At 39.3% G+C, this 24,841-nt stretch overlaps 1 protein-coding gene across 5 annotated transcripts in view; it reads left to right on the top strand.

Moving 5' to 3' along the window:
* The window catches only part of rnls (renalase, FAD-dependent amine oxidase), an 89,078-nt gene that overhangs the window by 19,680 nt on the left and 44,557 nt on the right, over nt 1-24,841 (top strand). For 4 of the 5 annotated variants that reach the window (XM_077201220.1, XM_077201219.1, XM_077201217.1 and 1 more), the window contains exon 5: nt 20,199-20,372. The exons of the other annotated variant lie outside the window; for it this stretch is intronic. In XM_077201220.1, coding sequence (XP_077057335.1) covers nt 20,199-20,372 — 174 coding nt within the window. The remainder of the gene's footprint in view (nt 1-20,198; nt 20,373-24,841) is intronic. 5 annotated transcript variants of the gene reach the window in all.

Here is a 24,841-nt window from a genome sequence, read left to right as displayed (position 1 = left end):
AGATTTTTTTTTAAGGTGGAAGAATGCGGTTTTACAGATAATTGAAACATGACTTTCAAATGAAAGATTGGTATCAAAGAGCACACCCAGGTTCCTAACCGTCAACGAAGACTTGACAGAGCAGCCATCAAGTGTTAAACAGTATTCTAGGTTATTACGTGAGGAAGGTTTTTGTCCAATAATTAGAATCTCTGTTTTTTCAGAATTAAGTAGTAGGAAATTACTAGCCAGTGTTTTTATATTAACTATGCGTATATCAGCTATGCATGTGTGAACTGTTCAATGACATTTTTTTAACAAATTGATAAAAAAGAGAGATTTTTTTTGCTGTTGTTGTTAAGAAGACTTTTAAAAAAGGGATAGTTCACCCAAAAATCAAAATGTTGTCATCATTTACTCACCCTCATGTTGTTCCAAACCTGTATGAGTTTGTCTTCTGTTGAACACAAAAGAACATATTTAGAATAATGTTGGTAACCAGGCAGTTGACAGCAGCCATTGACTTCCATAGTATTTTTTTTCCTACTTATGAAAGTCAATAGCTACTGTCAACTGTTTGATTACTAACATTCTTTAAAATATCTTCTTTTGTGTTCAACAGAAGAAAGAAAACTCGTTCAGGTTTGAAACAACTTGAGGATGAGTAACTAATGACAACATTTTTCTTTTTTGGTGATCTATCTCGTTAATAAACGCAACAGGCAAATACAGAAATGTAAAATGAGTTACTAATTATATATTAAACATGAAAGTGATAGTTCACCCAAAAAATGCTAATTCTGTCATCATTCATTTTCATCATCATTCCAAACCTGGATTGTCTGAATCTCTTCTGTGGAACATAAAAGAAAATATTTTTTTAAATGTCTCAGCGGTTTTCTTTTCTTTCATCCATACAATGGAAGTCAATGGTCACCAAAAATGTTTGGTTATCATCATTCCTCAAAATATCTTCTTTAATGTTCCTCAAAAGAAAGAAAGTGTTTTGATATGACATTTGCATTTTTGGGTGAGCAATTAGCATTTTTAAGTGTACTATCTCTTTAATTAATGAAATGATTTTAAATATACATTTGTATTTGTTAGTTTAATAAGTGGTTTGTTTATTTACCTTTTTTAAATTAATAAACTGATAATTATTTTCAAGTGAACATCCAACTGAGAACAGGGCTTGTTTAAGGATATCAACCAGAGCATGCATTACACATGTTTGTTGCAGAAACATATACACATACATTTGCATACATTTCAACGTCTCTTCACACAAACCTCATTCAGGAAACTGTCCATAAAAAGAGGAAGATGTAAAATACACAGAGCTTAAATTAGAGGCACACCCAGAAAAGAAGACACCATAGTCAAGCATGTGAGAAATTGAGGCCAAACCTCAGAGTTGTGAGTGTAAAATCCTCCGCTGCCTGAAGAGCCTCATTGTGACTTCAGAGGCTTGAGATAATCTCACCCCTGGTGTGCCAAGAGCGAACGGCATTTTTGGGTAGTGCCATGATCTGTATTTGGATTAGAACAGAAGATGAATGAGCAGTGAGTTGCCCTCTAAATTAAGAGGAATTTGTGATGCAGAGAAAGAGCTTCTTTTGACAAGGCCGGGAACGGCTCTGGCTAAGTCGTGCTCCTAATAGCAGTTCCCTTGCCAAGCCATCTTAAAACTGAAATGATCTTTCATCAGTAATGGCTGCTCTTGCACATTTGCATGTCAGTTCTCTGCTGCGTCTGTTTCATCATGCACTCCTGATTTAACTTCAGCTATAATGCACAAAAAATAACTGTCTGCCCTTTTAAAATAGAGCTTGTTCTGTGTGAATTTTTAAATACAGGAAGAATGTGTGTTTTACACTGGTTAGTCATATATTTGAGGAAGCACATAGTACCACATTATGATGTTTTTGTAAAAGCTCTTTGTACACCCTTCTCTAAGACCTGCCTTAAAACTTTACTTGCTACTGCCATTCTCCATTTAGTCAGCTTTTGTTCTATTCTAATGGAGAATATGTGTATTTGGATAGTTTTAAACACTATTTTACATAAATTATACAAAAATATGGCATTGTAAGTTCACTTGTGCAAGTGTTACTCTTTTGTTTCTTTTCATGCTATGAAAAGGGACAAGGAACATTTTGTCATCAAATCTGTTATAGGCCGTACCATGGTTTTAGTACCATTGCAGGGGAATATCAGCAATTTAATAAATATTTATTTTTACACAGGTCCTATATTATATGATTATGTATAATATGTACAGTACTATGTTATGACCTCAAAACACTTATACCATAGTGCATGATTTGTAAATGAATACATTTTGATGTTTGTATCACATAATCAACTCCATATTGCTTTTCTGACTTAATAAACTTGCTCTGTAGCTCACTTGGGAGGTGGAACACTCGTCGAGGTGGTACAAGTCAAGTTTAAATGGAATGTTTGCTTTTGTTAATGCTATCGGTTTAGGTTAAGGGTAGGGTTTAGTGTATACAATATTTTTTTTTAATATTTTTAAAATATTTGTGATACAATATTTTCAAACCCAATAGACCAATAACATTTTGAATTTTCGAACTGCCATGATACGTACAACAAACAACTTAATAAAACGTTGCAGATTCACAATCATCTGTTTCCTGAACTCGCTTTAAGAGCCACTCACTATACAATCACATTGAAAGTTTCACAAAAGATGCAAGAAGCAAAAATATAATTTTGCAAAAATGTCGCCACAGTCATGTTTTTACAATGACCCTGGGCTGGATTTTAGATGTTGCAAAAAAATGTTGCATTACATCTGTAAAGCATTGTAACACTCCTGAAGTAATTTACTATAATTTAGATAACCAAATTGATTGCTTTTCCACACTAAAGCTGCTTTTATTTGCTCTCTGAATGAGTCTGGAGGTAGAAATGGGACATATTGATTTCCTATACCACATCACTGAAAGTCCACTGCAGCGCCAGACACTCCATACACATTTATGATGAAGGCTTTTAGCATTGTCCATTAGTTAAAAACAGACTTTTACACTATAATATAGTTTTCAGTTCACCATGTTGGGGCAAAATATTCTGTAAAAGAAATAGGTCACCTTTGACCCACTGCTTAAAATAACATGTGCCTTGACGTCAGCGCTGAAGCCCTCAGGTAGCTGCCCTAAATGTCTCTGTTTGGTCCCAAATTACACTCAAGCTATCTATGAAACAAACCGCACGGTCGTGTTGGCAGTCACCTTGTTTATCCAGCAGATATTTCAGCTGACATCAGAGCGGTTTCGTCTTCATTTACCTGGCTAAACAAAAGTGTCCATTATTGCCCTGTTTGCAGGGAAACCGAGAAAAAAAAAGTCCCTCCAGCAAAAAACATTAATAAACATCCCTGAAAACCTGTGCCGCTTTAAAGTGGCCTGCAGCTGTGGAGGCACATCCGTCTCTCTAGCGGCCAGGGCTCAAACTCCGGATATAAAGAGCTGAGAAGTTTTCATTTATAGCATCGGCCAAAGCCTGCGGTTTATGGATGATCTGTAGCTGGCCCACAGATTCCTCTGTGTTCTGGGCCAGTGCTGTAGGAGAAAACCTGGATATGTTTTACAGTGAGGGCCATTATCTCTAATGTGTATATAAGCTTCTTTAATAGATGGAGAACATCCTCAAGAACATCTTGTTGTGGATGAATTACAGCGCACACTACGGTTCTTTGCATGTTTAATCACATTTGGCAGACATATGAAAAGATTGAGCATGTGTTAAAGACTTTGCCGCATTCAAAACCAAAAATGCGCTCATTTGAAGTTCTTTTCAGGCTAAGACTTGAAGGGCAAAACCTCATTCACTAGATCAGCATTTAAGTGAATCCAGCCTACATGGAGGCCTATTTATGAGTCACCTTTAATAAAATCACCTGGCAAATAAGAGTGATGATTTATCAGTGTTTGGATACTAAAAGTTTTCAAACAACTTGGAGGCATCTACAGTATAATGTTGCTTTACTTTAATTGCATACATGAGATGAAGTGTTTTCACATTCAGGTGGTTTGGCAGCGCTAGCTTCAGCTTGCCTTGGCACCAGGCACACATCTCATTGCCTTTGTTTTTTCAAGTTACTCAAATATAACCTGGCTCTCGGTGAGCAGTTGGAAAAGCAATTCAGGTCTCTTCCCTCCCAACGTGCTGTACATCATCCCAATCTCATGACATTTGTGCAAATGCGTGTTGAAACGTGGTCCATTAGGAGCTACGGCTAATGATGGACCCCTCGCTCCTGTTCAAATCCCCTTTGAAGCTGAATGGTGTCAGGCCGCCTCCACTTCACCCAGACTAATAAATACTTCTTATTTTTGGACACAGTTCACCAACAAGTGCATTAAATGTTAGATAAACAACACTCGACTCCCTTTTTGGTTTTGTTTTATTTGGGGGGGGGGGGGTTGTTCTCTCGTCCTTTTTATTTTCGGGAAGCTTTCCAGAACCTCTCAGGCAAATATTAAATCAACCTTTAAAGGGCTGAGAGATCATAAATTGGGAAATGGTTCAGCTCTCTTGTGCACTCTGTGTAGCCTTCCAGTATGCCCTGCTGCTGTGTGGCGTCCCAGAGGGAAGCAGCAAAGGCCAGCCCTTACAGGGAACAATGATGAATGCTTGGGAGTTGGTGCGCCTGCAACAATGTTGCCTCCAACAATCAAACAATGCCAACGTGACCACCCAAATTCAAAAATAAACTTGTTTTGGATTTCTCTGCATGCTGGATGTGGCATTTTATTTCATTCAGTATTTTAGTTTGAGTCAACCCAGTATGTCATTTATCATTTGGCCAAATCTGTACGCAGTCCACGATAGTGTGCTGCACATTTGAAGATAGCCATTTTGTGAATGTTGTTTCTTCTGAATAATATTAAATAAACAATTAAAATTTAATGTTGGGCTTTTCACTCTGCCATATTTCTGCAAATTTGTATTAATTAATGCTGTTAAAACAACAGTTAAACAGTTTTACTTACCTGTATGCTGTTATTTTATTTATTTATTATTATTTTGTGCTTTTTGTGTAAAAATTCTTCCAAATTTACCTCTTTTCTGTTCTACAAAGGGAAAAAAAGTCATACAGGTTTGGAACAACACGAGGGTGAGGGATACTCCACCCCAAAATGAAAATTCTCTCATTATTTGCTTACCCTCATGCCATTCCAGATGCATATGACTTTCTTTCTTCATACAAACACAAACAAAGATTTTTGGAAAAATAATCAATCTGTGTGAGTCCATATAATGCAAATGTACGGGACCTCCAAAGTTGATGCTTCAAAGTGAACACGACGGTAATGTTCAACAACTTAGTTTGAATGGCTTACCATCATACTCTTTGTGTGGTTTTTGAAGGGTTAACTTTGAAGGTCCCGTACGCAATTTTCATTTTGACCTCTCATTTTTCACAAAGGTCCCTTTTGTAATCGCTCCCCCAGCGATGAACACCAATGAGTACTAATCAGTCTACTTGACCATGGGACAGTTACACCTCCTAAAAGAGGTTTATATCACATCCCCTGACACCCTGCACTGATGTCTCCAATTAGGCCAATCGTCGAGAAGAGAAAAAACTTGATTCTCAAGACCTATTCCTTTAGGAAATATTCACACGTATTCCATAACTACTGCTGGAATGGTCCCAGCTGACTCTGTGTGCTTAGAAATGACACATAACCAGCCAAAATATGCACTTTGTTTCGTGAGAAAATGCCCTTGTATAGTAATTTATCACCTTCTGCCTTTTACCCCTCAATGATTGCCTGTGAACCAGAGAGCTTGTCGCAAAAAAACACTGGATTTATATTTTCAAGCCAAGCCACATTTATGATGTGTAACCAGCCCAGAAAATGACATGCAGCTCTGCATGAAATCACTACCCAAATGTTTACATGCAAATAGCACTTTTCATCAGCCTCATTGTTATGTTAACTATTGCTAATTATATCCACACAAGCTCATTTGAAAATGGCACATTTCCTTGTTCTAAAATAGAGGCTTCCTGATATAAGCAGGATTAAAAAAAAATATGGCTCTGTTCCAAAACACACTGAGCTGTTTTGCTGTCTACAGCCTACATAGGCAGCCATTTAAGGGAGCATTCTGAAATGGAATCTCATGAGTGACTGATTTGAAACTTTCTACATAGGTAGCAACTCTGTCTGTCAAAAAATGTGTCATCCTCATGAGCAATGCATGTGTTACAGTATGTATTAATCTTTTTTTAACGTTAGTCAGTCACTGATTTTCAATGCACTTTGTATTGTTTCAATGTCGGTAGTATATGTAGATGCACAATGTTTACTTATTCATGTTACCTGGACCGAGAAATTCACATTTATTTGTCAGCAAAAGACTTTTGACAGCTCCAGGGCTTTCGTTAAATCTACAAATTGTAGTTCCGCATTTTTGTATCTCTGCCCACAGACAGTCAGATCGACAGAGGGTTATTAACGGAACAGGTATTGTAATTGTATCGTACTATGTCTACTTTTCAAACAGCAATATGGAAAAAATGGAACACTGTGGCAACAGTTTTCTTACCTGTACGTGACAACGTTTTGCTTCGGGGGTTGGGCGGAACTGCCAGAACTGAATAATAATTTTTAAAAATCCTTTCAGTTTTTCCCCTCCTTTTGGCCTAAAACACGATGTTCGTGGTCATCCAGTTTGAAATGTTTGACTACAAATATGGAGGTTTTTCAGATTTTCCATAGTGGCATTCTCCATTTATAATTCATTGCAGCCTCATCTTCCCACTGTCTATAATGTGCTGGAGCCTTCACTGGGAATCGAAAGTAACTCACTCCACTTAATGCTTTATCTGTGAATTCTTACATCCAAGAACAATACAAGTTGACACCATTATAATATTAAATTTGCTAAGTAGTATTTCCTACTAAAGCAAGGCAGTATTTGTGGTAAGCGTATCCATAGCAGATTGGTGGGTTTGGTTTTGGATGGCAACATGCCCAGTGCATTATGGGTGTTGAAGTTTTCATAATTATTTGGCAAAAGGGACAACAGCTTTTTTTCTTTTGTTGCTAGTCAGGCAGTTTTTTTTTTCCTTTATACTGTATAGGCAGCCAAGTTTTATTGAAGGCCCCTTTTTCCAGCAGTGAAGTACTCAACACTTCTTTCGAATTTAGCGAAAATAAGGTATCTTAGAAGGCATGATTGTCATGCTGCCTACCTTTTTAGAACAGCCCACAAGTTGGTAGCGTGCCTTTTAAATGCTTTAAAATGGTGCCTCTTTAGAGTGTGCCTCATTCATCATGAAAGACTTATACATGTACACACTGAACATAAGCATTTGGATGTGGATAAGGTTAAATACCTATTTAAGTTGAGATACTACTCTCTGGATCCACAGCACTACTGCTCATGAGTAATTTGAGATTTTGTGTGTGTGCGTGTGTGTGTGCGTTTGTGTGTGTGTGTGTGTGTGTGTGTGTGTGTAGATGTAATGCAGATGTGCATAACTTCCTGGGCTTGAGCCAGATTCACTCCTACAGGTTCCCTGGGGTCCTTACTTTTCTAATCACCCCGTAGCTCAGTAATTCTCCACCCCCTTATCCGAACACACACACACATGCGTGCTTAAGAGAAGAAGATTTAGAATGAAGCCTAATATCTCATGCTTTAGCATGAGACTAACAGACCTTTGGTACACACAACCTCTGCATTGAAGTTCTAGATTAAAGGAAATGCTAGATGTCTTAACCTGTTCCTGACATATGTTGTCACTTTTTAGTTAAAAGTTGTTTGGTGACTATGTAAGTACAGTCACTTTGCAGAAACATATTGTAGGACTCACTGTATTGATTAAGGATCGCTCTGTCAACATGCTGAGTTTCATGAACATTTCACCCACTCCCACATCAAAGATCCAGGGGCCACAAGTGCAGGGTTCAACACATGCCCCCGAGCGGCCAACTGGAAAATGTTAACCTTCTCGTCCCAGAGCTGCATGCACACACGCTCACAGATACTAATGTAGTCACTCGCACAGCCAAACACGTGTCAATGACTGGCCTTGGGTTCCTGCTATAGAGTTGCATACAGTTTGCTTTTTCAGGTTAGACGAGGGAAACCCTCACAGTCAGGTGGTGGCTAATTAGCAATCAGCTTATGATGCTTTGGGTTTTGCTGGGAGTAGCTTGAAATCCAGGCTTTTGTCTCTTAAGTGTGCTGTCAAATGTGCCGAATATGTGTGTCGGAAAGGTGGCGGTTAGCATTGTCCTATTTTCCTTTCTTCGTTTTATATACACTACTGTCCCAAAGTTTGGAGTCAGTAGGATTTTCTATAAATAAATTATTTTATTCAGCAATCATGCCTTAAATTGATATAATTAAAATAAAATGCTATTCTTTTGAACTTTATATTAATCAAAGCATCTTGAGGAAAAAAATATTAAGCAGCACAACTGTTTTTAAATGTTTCTTGAGCACCAAATCAGCATGTTAGAAATGATTTCTGAAGGATCATGTGACCCTGAAGACTAGAGTAATGTCTGCTGAAAATTTCACTGGGTCATTAATTAATATTGTGTATGATCAAATAAATGCAGCAGAATTCAGCATTCAGTTTTATCTGGAGTGCTAAATATGTTTGTTCACACCCAGATTTGGTTAAAGTCCCCCTATATTCAATACCATATATTTTTGAACCAGAAACTGATTCATCAACAGTTTGTCTACAAGTCGATGTATCAGAATTTTAATGTGTTTTATGTATCGCTCTCCACAACGTCGGACACATCATGGTAAATTAATATGATTAGCTTTTTGCTTGACTACATTATCAAACAGCTAATAATGTGTTGCTAATGCTACACAAACGGTGAAAAAAAGGTTCCTGTTCCCCAACTCAGAGTCAGACAGCTGCCTTCTAAAAATCTGAATCCTTAGAAATTCTTTAAACAATGTAGAACATGAGTGGAGAAAGGCATTATAGTTCACCATAACATCGTAATATTACAATATTGTAACGCAGTTTGTTGTTATGGGAAGGAGGAGGCGGGAACTGGCAAACATTTAAAGACTTAATCAATAAAATAAACAAATACAAAACGAAAGAGAGCAGCCCCTCATGGATGACTGCTGTCACATATAACAAAATAAAACACAAGTGCAGGCCTGTCCTCTCTGGCCCTTCACTTTCGTCACTCCTCCTTTTATGCTTCCTCTCCTTTGTGAGAGATACGAGACCGGTGCATCGCGCAGGTGTCGCTCATCCGTAATCACCCCAACGGCCTCACGCCGCTCTCTCACGGCCCTCGTCCTGCTCGCCACAAATTTTCTTGCGCCATTCTTAAAGCGATCGTTCACCTAAAAATACTGCCTTGTGAATTCTAATTGTGAGAATACTCCTCTTGTGAAATTTAATTGTGAGTTCTAAAAATGTAAAGCTAAAAGTAAAAGTTTGCTGTGAACGTTTACTTGTATTCACTCCCCGGCGTCCCCGCATGTCAAGCTTGTAAGAATTTTGTGTGAACAGAACCATGTCAGGACACAACAAAAATGCTGCACTCTATACTCATTTAAAAATAAAATAACTATATGAAGATGCTTTTGGTTAAGTAAGATTTGATAGATTTTTACATTTAGATGTCATCTAACAAAAAACAAAAACAAAAAAAACACTCAATTAAACATGCTAATAATTTAATGTAGAAGCAAATTTCTAAATGAATCTTTTTGAAGGGACGTTTTTGGTTTTTGATTTATTTAGACAAAATAGAATAGAAAATTTAAATCAGCCATTTAACAGCATGAACTTTAATGTACATCTCAAGTACATCCCAACCTCTGTCAGTATAGTTGCACAGGAGTACAAATGCAGCTTGACTATAGGCATTATTTGAGCTGCTCCTGTAAGCTGTTTTATGAACAGGGCAGTTTCAGAGTCACATCTGTCAGTAAATACAGTTGCCAATCACTGACTTTGTGAATGTAGCTGGTGTGAGGCTGGTCCCGCACATACAACACATGCTGTCAGAAACCCCTCCGCTCTGCCCTGATTGGAGATTTATAAGGTCCAGACAGATGTAAAGCAGACTCTAGTGGTGACAAGTGTATGAAGAGGAAGAGGACATCAGGTGTGTGTATAACCCAGTAAGTGAATGTGGTTTCGTGTACGGTATGTTTCACATTGAGGCTATGCAGGGCTCACATAGAGCAACAGTTTTTTCCCCTTCAGGATATTGAAAGAACTTGACTGTTCGTGTAGATTTGTGCTCATGTGGATTTGTTAGTCCTTTGACCGGAGGATGTGTCAGGGAAGGAGGCTAAAGTAATGAAATCAAATCCCTCTGGTCTAAACTAAGAGGACATTTTTACTGAAGTGCTCACTAGTGCTCTCATTGCACATTAGTGCCATTACCTATCATTAAGCAAGGAAACCATCAGAGCGAGCAGACAAAGGATATTCATCTTTAATAAAGAAGTGGAAAACGTTAAACTGAACATTTTGGTGAATAATTTATATATATAAAAAAGCATACATTATCTTTCCATGGGCTGAGGACAACTGGGATAATTTTCCACCAGGTGAACATCATTTGTGGATGTAAAAATCATTTTAAGTATAGCTAAAACCAACTCTTGCTTCCTTGATAAAGAACCTTGATTAAGGAAAAAGCCACATACCAAGAGGATTCTGGGAATCATTTTGTAATATTGCTTAAGTTAACTTGCTTGAATTACACTACTCATAAGCATTTCAAAATAATTTTCTCTAGAAATATATTGTTGGTCCAAACATCTTTTAAATTTAAAATGTAATAATGTTTTTTCTTATGCTTTAAGAACTGGAGAGAAGTTTTAGGATATTGAAAAGTTTGAAAAAAAACAAAAGTTATGACAAAATAGATAGGGAATATTTTAGGCATGCACCAGTATTAAAAAAAATCTGATTCTGTCCCATTTTTTGGTCACTAATCAAAGGTAAGCAAATTTGTGACATTGACCTTGTGAAAAAAGGCCAGCTTTTCTTGTTTCCATTGAATGTCAGTAAAGCAAAAAAGGGTCATAACAGATATTTAAAAATTGTATTGTAACTTTGTTGACAATATCATTTGTTATGAAAATAATTAAATACTGTGTCTATAAAATATGATTTTAACCTAAGTTGAAAGCAGTATGTAGATTCTTTGCTTTGTTATTTCTCTCAGTTCAGCTGGTTTGTGAGCTCTGTGCATGTGATTGAGCTGAAATCTAGAAGACCCACAGTCCAAACCTGTCAGAGGTAATTGCCAACCTGAGCGGGCAAGAAGGGATTGGGGGTAATGTAGGGCAGTATACACTTTACACCATGACTTAGAGCTTTACCAGCAGCCAGAAAATACTTAGCCTGTGATTGTCTATTTTGAATGCACAGCTCTAAAAACATCTCAATAGTTGTGACTATCGCTGAAGTCATTCATACCACCAAATAGGTGGTCTCGTTTTACTTGAAATGGAAGTCATAGCCTTTTGAAAGGAGATGATTCATTAATGTGCATCTGCGCTCATTGTCCAGTTCTAGGGAAAGTGTTTGCTGACAACTTAAATGGGTTAATGTGGTAAAAAGCGTTCTCATATCTGTATTAGATAACCCTTCCCGCGTTGAGATCTTTTACGCCGTTTAACAATGGTGTGTTCTGTAACCAGATTCCATTACAATGAGAAAAAGAAAGCCTCTTTATGGATTCAGCTGACAGGGTTTGCATTATCCTTGGCCTTCCACACTCAGATGCTGCAGAAGATTGTCTCTGTACCATGGGGCACATTTACATGCTCCTAATCTTCCCCAGATGTTCCGCGATGACACAAACAGTGATCAAAGGGACATGTCCGGGGACAGTCATGTGACTGCTTAATAGGGCTGGGTAAAAATATCGATTCATCAATGCATTGTAATTATCTGTTTCTCAATTCAACATCGATTCATCAAATCCTATTAATCGATTCAGCCCACCGGCCAGTGGCGGCGCTGTGGGCAACACTCTAGTGAGAGCGTTCAGCGTTGTACAAGACGCGCTTTACCAAAACAGCAAAATGACGGACAGTAACTGCACTCCGTTCAAGCCTGCACCACCAAACAAGGACGTCGTTAGGCCTATTTTAGGGGGGCTGAAGCAACCCCCAAAATGTTCCTAAGCCCCTCTAAATGATGATAAGAACAACAATGGGTGCTTCTCATTTCTTATTTGTGCATCCTCGTTTCCTTTCCTCGCTTCCTTTCCTAGCGCCTCAGCTCCTCCCCTGTAGGTTGTGAGGGAAGGACGCAAGGAAAGAAAATGAGGACGGAGGAATCGAATGAAAGCTTTTTTTATACATTGGAATCTTGATCATTCGAGCGTCACTTCACAGCGTCATCAGCAGCGCTCAAAGCATCTGCCCTTATGTTGTTGAAGTTTGTTTATTTAAGAAATTCATAATGAATAATAATAAAGCAAGACACTCTGTTGAAATATGTGAGATGTGTGGTTTATATAAACTGCATAGGTAAACTATAATTTAAAAAGATTGTGACCGATGTGAAGGGGGAGGAGAATGTATACGTGCGTCACGTTTAGTCAATGGAACAGTTCCGCATAGGATACACCTGTGTATCCTCGCTCATGATTCCTCTGAAAGCCTCCTCACTTCGTTCCTCGACTCCTCGCGGTGCAATTAGATAATTGAGATGTCCTTCAAGATGGCTGTGCTTGATTGGTTTCCGGGTCATAGGATGGAGGACAGAGGAGCGAGGAGACGAGGAGGGATATTGAGAAGCACCCAATAAGACTCCGGGAGTCTCCCGCATATTGATCGCGGCTCCCTGATGTACGCAAATTCTCCCGAAATCTAGAGCTCGCGAGCTCCAAACCGCGTAGTGCGTGCACGACAGAGAGGGAGAGAGCGTGTGTGTGCGAAATGTGCGCGCGTGTGCCGAAGCGCATTTTTTTTATGAGTATGCACATTTTGTGTTTCTGTTTACATTTCTTTTATAACTTGTATATATAATGTATAGGAAGAAAGAAATATACTTTCTAATACTTACAGTTACATGCACTTTAGAGGTGTTATTAAAGCACCTGTTTGTTACAGTTGTGGTTTGTATTCAACACATGTACAATATTGTACAGTTTGTTCTGCTAAATAAACCATGACAGGAAACATGCCGGGGTCAATTTGTTCTTAAACATTGGTAATACTGCACACATTATTTAAAAATATACTCAGGTACTATAATTACTTGTGTATTTACTTATTATTGAATCGATATCGAAGCTAATAAATTAATATCGAATCGAATCGAAGCCTCAAGAATCGAAATCGAATCGAATTGTGAAATTCCTAACAATACCCAGCCCTAACATCTATTGTTGTATTCCATCATTGTCAGTTGGTTACTTTCTAATCAAACTTACAGTTGGTGAAGCGTTTCTTGTGACAACAAAATTATAGCTGGGTTATGATGTTTGGTAGGGTTTCCGTGGCATCACTGTCATACGGCGAGCCAGGTGCCAGTTCCATTTTAACTTTGGGATTGGATGTTTTTTTAAATGTCCGGGGGCATTCCGGGGACAGTCATGTGACTGCTTAACATCTATTTTCGTATTCCATCATTGTCAGTTGGTTACTTTCTAATCAAACTTACAATTGGTGAAGCGTTTCTTGTGACAAAATTACAGCTGGGTTATGATGTTTGGAAGGGTTTGCATGGCATCACTGTTATTCAGCGAGCCAGGTGGCAGTTCCATTTTAACTTTGGGATTGGATGTTTTTTTTAAATCTTTTAAAGTCCTATTATGCTTTTTTACATTTTCAACTTTCTTTAGTGTGTAATGTTGCTGTTTGAGCTTGAAAAAGTTCTGCACAAATTCCACTCCAAAAGGAGTAATTCTCTATATACTTTAGCACTGTTTTTGAACTCCTTGAAATGCCTTAATTGTAGCCTTGAGTTTTCTTCCGGGAATGCACATCACAATTTTCCTTATTTAAATCATTCAAAATAATAATGCAAAAAAAGGCAGCGAGGCCTGGTTGACAGGCGTTAATATTGTGTTGAAACTCGCAGTTATGTTAAAGGGGATGAAATTTCCGAAACACACTCGAAGTGGTTGACCAATCACAACACACTGTTCCAGGCGAGCAGTCAGAGCACATTGCGGTTTTCTGAAGGAGGTGCTTTATAGGGGCTGTTTACACCTGGCTACTTCATGCGTTTTCTGTGATCGAATAGCTATCCGATCGTAAAAAGACCAGGTGTAAATGCCCTCCGAAACACATTTGAGACGGATTTAAATCCGATCGCTCAAACCACATCAAGAGGTGGTCTGGGCCGCATTCCAGATGAAACTGGGCATCTAAATGCTTCTGGTTGTTGAAACCACATGTCAAATTTATTCCCCCCAACAATGCTGAAAAATAAACGTGTAAGAGCATGTTATAGGCTATGTCATGTTATAGCCAGATATGATGGTGCTACTGCAGCACGCATCACCGAAGATGAGCAGTTGAGAGTCTCTTCATCAACCCAATGCGCAAACTATCGCAAATCAAAAAGAAAAGTAAGTCGCAGACGCGAAACACACAATCATCTTCATTAAACGTTAAGAAATAAAATGATCTTACCAGTGCTGTTAGTGCTCTCTCCTATTGCGGTCTTTGACTTTGAAATTAGCTGATGATCAATAAAATGCAGCTTATATCTGTTGCTTTCGGTGCCGTAAACTGCATATAGCACAGGAATTGAAGATCGAATTTATGTCTATTTTGTGAAAACACATTTATGTATTTACCATGTGTAACTGGAATCTTTTGATAAATTAGATAGCAATCTGATCAGTAAAAACGCATGAAGTCACCAGGTGTAAACAGGGCCATAGAGACCAGAACTAAACAGACTGGTAAGAGAGGTGCTGCATCAATATGTGAAAAATATATATATTTGAAATATGAAGCATGAAAACCTTTTCTAGTAGATCCCAAAAACAAAATCAAGACTTTGATACTGGTCATAATAGGTCAACTTTAAAAACATCTTGGTTACTAATGTAACCCCTGTTTCCTGAAGGAGGGAAATGAGACATTACGTCAGACTTACTGCAATGGTTCAAAGGAAGCATTGGGATCTCGCCTGAGAGCCAAATCACCTTTGATTGGTAACAAAACAAGCCAATATACATTGGTGAGTTAGATTTGCATGGCAAGCTCACTCATTCAAGTTTGTGCTGAGGAGCCAAAACAGGGTCCCGACCATTCAGCTGTGGTACAGCGGTTGTGGCAGGCAGGTAGTATCATCTTCATTCCGTCTTTTAGGGAAAGGGGGGTTACATTAGTAATTGAGATGTTCCCTATCAGTCAGTCATGTTTGACGTTGCGCCAGAACTGATGCATTGGGATCCCCCGCTGACCCCTCCCAGCGCCCCATGTAAGCCTCATAGACCTGCGTACCTGGTGGGATGGAAGGACATAACTTTTCAAGGGGAAGGTGGATAGCGGCTGTTCCTTTCGGTTTACCCTATGCAGCCATAACTGGTTGGATAACACTGGGAAAGCGTGCCGAATCCAGATGGAGAGGGACAATATGGAGACCACATCCTGCCTGTAGGGAGGTAACATGGAAATGCACATGTGGACTAACCATTTGGACAGAAACGCACCCTTAGATAGTAGAATCTCTCGAATGTGTTAGTGTCGCCCAGACCTCAGCTCTGCAGATGTCTGAGAGGTGCTGTGCGCCAACACCCAGGAGGAGGCAACACTCCGAGGGGAGAGAGCCCTCAGCCCAAGGGGGCATGGCTCGCCTTGGGACTGAAACACCAAGACGATGGCATCCACTATCCAGTCGGCCAACCACTGTTTGGAGACAGCATTTTCCTTCTGCTGACCTCCAAAGCAAACAAAGAGTTGCTCAGAGCTTCCAAAGCTCTATGTGCAGTCCACGTAAACATGCAGTGTGCAAATGGCATACAGTGGTGGGAACTTTGGGCACATATCTGGGCTGGGGTCTTATGGGAATTATTTGAGAGTTAGCCGGTCCAAATTCAAGGCATGTTTCACTGAACGAAAATGCCTGAAGGGCCCCACCCTCTGGAAAGACGTGATCCTGTCTTGAGAGACAGGATCTTAAGCTCAAACTTACTGCAATTGTTCAAAGGGTGCTCTCTATAGGGCTGTTAATACCACAGAGAGGTCCCAAGAGGGATGAGGCATGGTCGATGAGGATTCAGTATCCTTCCTCCCTGTTTTTCCACAGACTTACTACTGCGTCGTAATAGCATCAACATACACTTTTAAGGTGGAGGCCTTCGCTCCAGTTCTTCTTGCAGGAAAGAAAGCACGGCACTGATTGGGCTTTTATGGGGGTCTGCCTGACGGGAAGAACACCAATCAACGAACATACTCCACTTCAAGGCATAAGCTTGCCTCGTAGAGGGTACTCTGGCATGAGTCATCGTGTCTATCACTGCTTGTGGTAGGCCACTTAAGTCCTCCGCGTCCCATCCAGATACCAACCGTGGAGTTTACAGAGGTCTGGCCACGGGTGCCATAGGGGGCCGTAACAAGGAGCATCAGGTAAGAGAACCAGGTCCGGTTGGGCCAGTAAGGCGCAACCATCAGAATCTGCTCCCCAACCTCCCTGACCTTGCACAGTGTCTGTGCGAGCAGGCTCACTGGGGGAAACGAATATTTGCATAGGCCCTGGGGCCAGCTGTGTGCCAGTGTTTTCGAGCTGAGGGTCCCCTTAGTCATGGAATACAGCAACTGGCAATTGTCCTGCAATAACAGTCGAAATTGGTACAGGGCCATAAGTACTGCTAGCAACTCGAGGCAATTGATGTGCCACTGCAGTCTTGGTCCATTTCAGGATCCTGAAGCTGTGCGATCATTGTCTACAGTGCCCCAGCCCATTCTGGAGACATCTGTTGTAACAACAACATGCATGTACAATTGTTCTAGGGGCACTCTGGCCTGTAGAAAAGCAAGGTCTGACAACGGGCTGAAAGTACGACGACAGAATGGTGTGATGGTCACACGATGTGTGCTTCTGCACCATTCCCATGTAACGAATTAGCTCAAAGAGGAAATATTAATAATTAATCATAACTTGTTCAGGATCCTTCAAATCGCAAAAGCCATAAAACTTACAATTAATCGCCATAACCATGATTGTTTTTTAGACAATTAATCTTCGCCCAAATTTCATAATCGTGACAGGCCTAAGGGGCAGTGAGGTGGATTTCTGGGGCCCAACCAGGGAGGTGTAGCGTACCGAAGTAGAGGAAGTGAATGGCTCCTTGTATCCCTTTTATGATGGATGGAAGCATTTTTTCTGGGCTTCAAATTCTATGGTACAATTAACTCTCATTATGAAGTTTGGAAGAACCACAACATTTTTAAATATAACTCCGATTGTGTTTGGCTGAAAGAAATAAGTCATATACATCTAGGATGGCTACAGGTTGAGTAAATTATGGGATAACTTTTTCTATTGAGAATGTTCCTGTTCTGTTTCGTGCTGCAGTCATCAAGTATAACTAAGGCCCCATCCACACTACTGCGTTTTAGTTTAGAAACGGAGAATTAAACGAATACGATCTCCGTCCACACCAGCGTTTTAGTTGCGTATTAGAACTGATCTCCGTCCACATTAAAACGACTGAAAACGCGGATCACGTCACCATTCACCTACACTGGGCATGCGCGTGCCGGTGTAAACAGGAAACGGATTGACTATTCCTCAGATTTCGCTGAGGTTGATAAGTGCCGATCTGGACATTCAGGAGTTTTCGCACCATTCTTCAGGAACTACAACTTCATTGATAAAATTATCCCACCATGCGCTGGTTCTTCCCGGCTTAACTCAAAACCGACGCTCCATGTACGGTCGATACCGCCGCTGCACACGGGAACTGTCAGATCGCTGGAATAATACCTTGCCTCCGGAGCATGTCGGCAGTTATAGCATTGTGAAATGCAGAATTTACTTGCACTAACGTAACTGGTAGTCCAGGCTGTGGCTGTTTTCTTCCATTGTATGACATCTAATCAGAGAGCCGAGCGTGAGCCTCTGCGTCATCGTTTCTAAAGTCCTCCGTTTTGACCCGTCTACACTAAAACGCCCTCCGGAGATTCAAAACGCAAAACGGGGTCGGCAGCGTTTCTAAACTTCTCTGTTTTAGGTCTTCGTTTTTGCCGTTTTAGTGTGGACGTGAGGTGCAAACGTAGCAAAAGGTCTGCGTTTCTAAACTAAAACGTAGTAGTGTGGATGGGGCCTAAGGCAGTGTACATTGTAGTTTATATAGATTTTAGGAGGCAGTGCTTAGAAATGCAGACAAAGCACCTGGCTGACGACCTTAAACAAAGCATGCAAATGAATTATCCAGGTATAGAAACCCACCCCAGACTCTGGAGTGTCACCAGTCCTAATCCAATCAGCAGAACTATTCAAAGAATTGGACAGTGGCTCCAAGAGCCATTAAAGACAAAGGGTGAGATTGTCAGTAACATTACTCATTTGACTTAAAATAAAGAGAACAGGACTGACAGGAACCTCTTGCTAAAATCTTTGCTTAACCGAATCATTCATCCGATGTTATCATCTTTACCTTAAATGCTAAATACAATGTACTTCCCCTTAGTTTTTCATGTGATGTTATGTTCAGATACTTAAATTTGTAATTCCTTACTTATCATGCATTTCTCACTCGCCAATGTACATTGGCTTGTTTTGTTACCACTCAAAGGTGATTGGGCTATCGGGCAAGATCCCAATGCATCAGTCAGTTTTGACGTAACGTCAAAGCGTTACTGACTGATAGGGAACTTTGAGGTCATCTACAGTAAATTCTACTGTACATTTATGATTTATTGTCGATACGCTTATTACAGCTATAAGTGACAGAATACACCTTTAGCAGATATACACATTTAAAATGAACAGCCTTTCTCTTCTCAGAAAACAGAGCAAAAAATTGCTTACTCATCTGCTGAACCGTTTACACAGTGGAAAAATACTGGAATCAAATTACATTTGTTTTGTTTTTTGGTTCTTGCATCTGTATTCTTTCAGTGATGCAGACAGAATCAAAGACATACAGGTTACAAGTGTGCAACAGATTAATAATAATAATGACTCTTAATGCAATATTAATTAAATATATTTCATAATTAAATACATGTAAAATAATAGGCTTTTTAATTAATATAAATTTGTTAATTGAACAGTAAGGGAACCCGGAATCATTAAAAGAAGAATAAAAAATTCTGACTTATGCGTTGTTTTTCTTTGCTTTTTTATAAAGCACAGGCCGTTCTATATGTCCCACCTAAACTTCCTGTTTCAATAGGAATTACATCAACACAGGAAAGGAAACTGATTTCATGATGTCTTTAAATGGTATATGGATTTATTGGGGCCACAGAGGAGTGCCCGAGCTTGTTGACACTGCCCTTTGGAACTGAATCACTCATGTGCAAAGGGAAAATGATGAGTTAGCATTCTGTTCATCACTTTTCACCAAACATCTGTTTGTTGCTTCAGGAGGGGAAGATACTGCTCAGATAGATAATGTTGATCAGGTCTTTCTGTCGGTTGTCCGTGAAATAGAAATACTTTCTTCCTTACTGGAAACAGGGGTGTCTTTGAGTAGAAATATGCATTTGATTCCACAAGGGCTGACCTTTGACCTCCACTACACTCAGTACCTGTGGGCCCTAAATAACTACAGCAGGCCTTAGTGTGACTGCTTGTTTCCAATAAATAACAGATGTTCCAGACAGGAAACAAGGACAGCATTTTTCAAAAAAAAAAAGAAAAAAAAAGAGCCCCGTATGCACAAGTGAATCAGTCCATGAACCGCATTCTCATTAAAGTGTCACTCACTGTCCATTTCAACCTCTGCACGGCTCATCTCAGCTGCAAAAAGGAGCTAGTTGGTTGTGTTTTATAGGCACTACACATCAACCACACACTCAAGTCACACTAACCCATTTGTGTTATCAGACTTGGTGCTATAGAAGCTCTGTGAGTTGATGGCACAGTGTTCCCTCATTTGATCTGTGCGTCATGAATGCTACAAGCTCGTTCTTCACAGGCACCAACTCTGACTTCTGTCTGAAGTGAACAGAGAGATGAACTAAGAGAGGCCCAGAGGCTTCATCGTGTGCTGTTGTGTTTGTGTGTGTCTGTGCAGTGATGGGGGAGACTCAGAGGAAGAAGCTGGAGGCTGTCAGCTACTCTTCCCGCTACGCACTTGGACTCTTCTACAAAGCCGACGCACGAATCGACGTCCCTTGGGCGGCCAAGTACGTCTCCAATAATCCCTGCATTCGCTTCATCGCCATTGATGATAAAAAGCGCAATTTAGGTCAGTACCTTCATATTTTCCTCCTCTCATCTCCAACTCCCGCTCTGACATTTCGTTCTGTTTCTCTGCATTTTCTGTTTCTTTCTCTCACTGTGTTTCAAGATCTTTGTTCACACTGCACACAAATCTGATTTGGTTTTTAAATCCGATTTATTTTTTTACATCCAAACTGATGCCCATTAACTTTTACACATGGTCATGGTCATAATCAGTTTCAGACAGTGTCAAAAATGACACTGTTTCGATGGTGATATGTCTTGTGTTTTTATTTTCATTTTTTGGTTGACAGCCCCAAGGACATCTCTAATACCCTGTTCCTGTCAGTGTCTGTCCTTTTCTGCCTTTTCTTTAAATTACAGCACTGAATTTGTCTGCCTCGAAAACGTATCAAGTCAAATTTATTAACAAGTCAAATTAACAAGTCAAATTTAATAGCGCTTTTCACCATACACACTGTTTCAAAGCAGCTTTACAGAAAGCCATACTGTTATGTCTATTATGCCTTAGGGCTTTACTATAGAGCAAGATTTAGAGCCTGGTGATATTACAATATAAAACGATGATATAGATTTTAGATATATAGCTATATTGTATTTATAATGTTGTCTAGCACATTTAAAAGTGCTGTAACAAAAGCAATAAAAGAGATATATATATATATAGATTTATATATAGATTTTTGTCATATCACGTTTAAGTAATTAAAACAGGGAGCTGTTAGAAAGTCAACAGAAGATGAGCCAGAGACGAAATGGAACGAAAAACAGTTTGCCACTGTTTGTGTGTCATTTGTGTTAGACCGTTTTAAAGCATTTCGTTTTATTAGTTGGTCTTGTTTTTTGTTTTATTAAGTCTATGTGGACAGCATACAGCGTAGGGGTGTTGAAATTAATCGTTTCTACGATGCATCGCGATGCAGACGAGGATGATTCGTTATCGGTTCAGTAGTACACCATAACCAATTATAATGAACTGATGCTTTTCTGACATCATTTATCACGTATGTACTTTGTTGCGGTAGCATACAATGGCAGAGGGAGGCGAGAGTGCAAGTAATTAAAAATGCTCCAACTACTTTAAAAGCCTACATCTGGGAACATTTCGGCTTTTATGAACAACCTGGTAAGCACGATCTGGTGAAGACACGTGCTGTGTGTGCTCATGTCACGCACATATAGAATATGCAGGAGCTAATACCACTAACTTGATAAACCATGTTAGCCGTTTTCACCCCGAGCTGTTAACGCTGACAGAGTCTGACTGGTTTAGAGTAAGCGGATGAGCTCCAACGTCACCCGAATATTCAGCCAAAAACAAATCATCCACCCGCCCCAATAATTTTCTCTGATTTAAAGAAGCATTCGGCAACTCTAGCTATTTCTTCGTTGATTTTCACTTTTGTTGTCGCATGTTTTCTCAACGAGCTCCCCCTACAGCTGTGAGGCGTATATTTCACAACAATGTCGTAAAAAAAACTCACTTGCGGCACCCTCCTCCCGCTTTCTACCACTGTTGATGTGCATTTGTTATTATCGGAGCCGGCCAACTTTATTGTGTGGAGCTATGTCTACCGAGGTGGGTAATACATCATACACATTGAGGGTGGCGTGTGTGTTTATGTCAAATTGCCGTAAAGCAGTTTGTGTTTCTCGCTCATTCTCGCTTCTTACGAGACTTCCTATTTCCAACTTACCGGGACGTTAATCCTCATGTTGCAAGGTTGGTTTTCCGCCTAGGAATGTTGGGGGGAGCGGGGAAAGTCACCATTCTCACCAGAGTATGTTATTTAATCATCCAAATGATTTCTAAACGGGTTTATTAAGTTGAAATAGTTGCCGAATGCCCCTTTAAGTATCCACACCCGATGGTCAAATTACAATTATTCTGTGTTGTTACGCATGATTATTAGTCATTAGAAGTCACCTTCAACAGCGGACTCGACGACGGTTGATGCACGTGTCTCTAGGGTAATATTATACACTGATGAATGAGCGCTGCTTTTAAATGAACATTTCTTTAAAACTAAATTGATTTGACAGAATTTTATTTTCTTAATGGCATAAACAGGCTTTACTCCCTTGAAACTCAAACTGGAATGTCACTGTTTCTGTCACTGTGACTTCGAACAGGCGTACACGCACACATCACTTTTTTAGAAAAATTGAAAATTGAGGATGCAGTGCATCGTAATGCATCGAGATGTCGAATTGAACTGAAACAATGACATGATAAACATAATCGAACCGAACCGTGAGACCAGTGTAGGTTCACACACCTAATACAGCGAGGCAACTCACTAGGTTTGGGAACAGAGCTCATGTGTATTCTAGATGTGCGTGTGTGTGTGTGTCTTGTGTATGATTTCTGTGTACGCATGACTGAAAAAAGCTTTTTTATTTGTGACGAATTTGCATTTGATTGTGTTCTATAAGTCCATGACGGTGTATCTGCAGTAGCCCAGTGGAAATAGTCTTGTGAAAACAGCCTGTACACCTGTCACCTTTCATCCACTCCAGTCACTCCAGTGTTTCCGAGGGCAACATCATAATTAGGGGAGCTGTTAAATTTTGCATTCTGCTGTGCTGTTCTTTTGGCCCAGCACACTCCTTCCAGCCTCCTCAGCTTTCACGCGACTATGCTTTAATCTTCATTTTCATTTTTGTAATGTGTTTTGCTTGTAGTTCCAGTAAAGTAGGTCTGAGTCTGATCTCACAGAGCACCCCAAGCTCTCTTTGAAAACTTTTTGGCAGGCCGCTAATGATAAGCTATTACTGTGTTCCTGAGCGTCTGGCGAGAAACCCATTTATGCCGTTCAGTAAATGTGGAATGAGGTAGATCAGGGGTAGATTATGGTTTCCCAAAAACAGAACTGGTTCATAATTGATATGAATTTGATTATATATGAAGTATGAAACTTATGTCATATAACTTAGTTACCAGAATGCCAAAGAAAAATGACAATTCAGACAGGATTCATTTTCTAAAGGAGATTTAAGTTATAATTATGGGATGTCTGTCATTTCATGTACTGATTCAGATGGGATTGGGATCACTGTAGTAAATACTAATGTGTCTGGATGTGGGTGTTATGAACGTTAATGTTCTCTGGATGGGATTAATTATCTAATTAAAACATTATGTATGTAATTAAGGGAGGAAATTGTAGGTATAGACCAATCAATAATGAAAATTCAGTTATTTTTACTCAAACTCATGTTGCTCCTAACAAGTTTGACTTTCTTTCGTCTGTGGAAAACAAAAAGAGAAATTTGCCAGTTTCTCTTTTCATTGAGTTTAGTACCCATGGCTAATGAGGCTTTCAAGCTTCGAAAATGATGTTAAAGCACCATAAAGGTATCGTAAAAGTGGTCCAAACAACTTGCTATATTCGGAGTCTTCTGAAATCATATAGCTTTTTGTGAAGAATAGACCAAAGTAACTCAGTAAAAATCCTTCCCTCTTGTGAGCTGCTGTAAATCATTGAGTTGAACTCGAGAACCAGGTCAGTCAGATTTGGGAAATAATTTTTCAAGTTGGTTTTGTGAGTTGTATTCATTGAAAAGATTTGACCCAGGATATTTGTTCATGAATCAAATATCACTACTTCTCTTACTTAACTCTCAAGAACAACTACGGCTAACCATATGATCTACTTTTATGATATCTTTATGATGCTTTATGGTCCTTTTTGAAACATTAAATGCCTCATTCTCATTCTATTAAAAAAGTCCAAATTCAATATAGCAGAATGAAAAGACTTTTTATCCTAAAACATTTCTTTGTTTGTGTTCAGCATAAGAAAAAATGTAATTCACATTTAGAATGACATGAAGGTGAGTGAATTACTTGAGCCAGTGCTGTTGTGTCAGGGAGTATTTTAGCATGAAAAGTGACACACTTCAGTAATTATAGAGATGATTTGGTTGCAGTCAGATTCACTCTGCATGATTCATTTATTCCACAAGCGAAGGGGTTACAAGATGAAGTTACTAGTGTTTGACTGATGCTCTCAAATTACTAAGCAATCACTGAATGTAATAACACACAATATGGATATTTATGGAATATGGAATTGGATATTTTAAAGTTTAGAAACATTTTAAGGCTCAGCTTTTTAATGCATCTAACGGCTTTGATCGAACAGTCCCTCTAAAATGGGGTGTTCTGCTGGCAGGCGCCACCTATCTACGAAAAACTTAATCATATTTTTCAAAACATCTGCCTTGATCAACACAAAATGTGTCATTTGAAAGCTTAGAGTCTGAACTTTACGATGCATTTAGCGAACTTGATTAACTCTTCTGAGGTTAAGAAGGTTGTGCTGAGTTATTTGCTGATATATATAAAGAGTTTTCATAATTTATTAAATACTTTTTTATACTATGTCGAAAACATCATACAGCTCAGATAGTCATGTGTCAAATTTCATTAGAAAGGTATCACAGAGTAGAATACAAGCCTAAATGTTT

Source organism: Siphateles boraxobius, unplaced genomic scaffold, assembly GCF_051911475.1.
Source record: "Siphateles boraxobius isolate OS27281-9 unplaced genomic scaffold, OSU_SipBor_1 46, whole genome shotgun sequence".
In the NCBI taxonomy this organism is placed as follows: domain Eukaryota; kingdom Metazoa; phylum Chordata; class Actinopteri; order Cypriniformes; family Leuciscidae; genus Siphateles; species Siphateles boraxobius.
The sequence above is the reverse complement of the archived record's forward strand: the minus strand, read 5'-3'. Positions and strand labels throughout refer to the sequence as shown.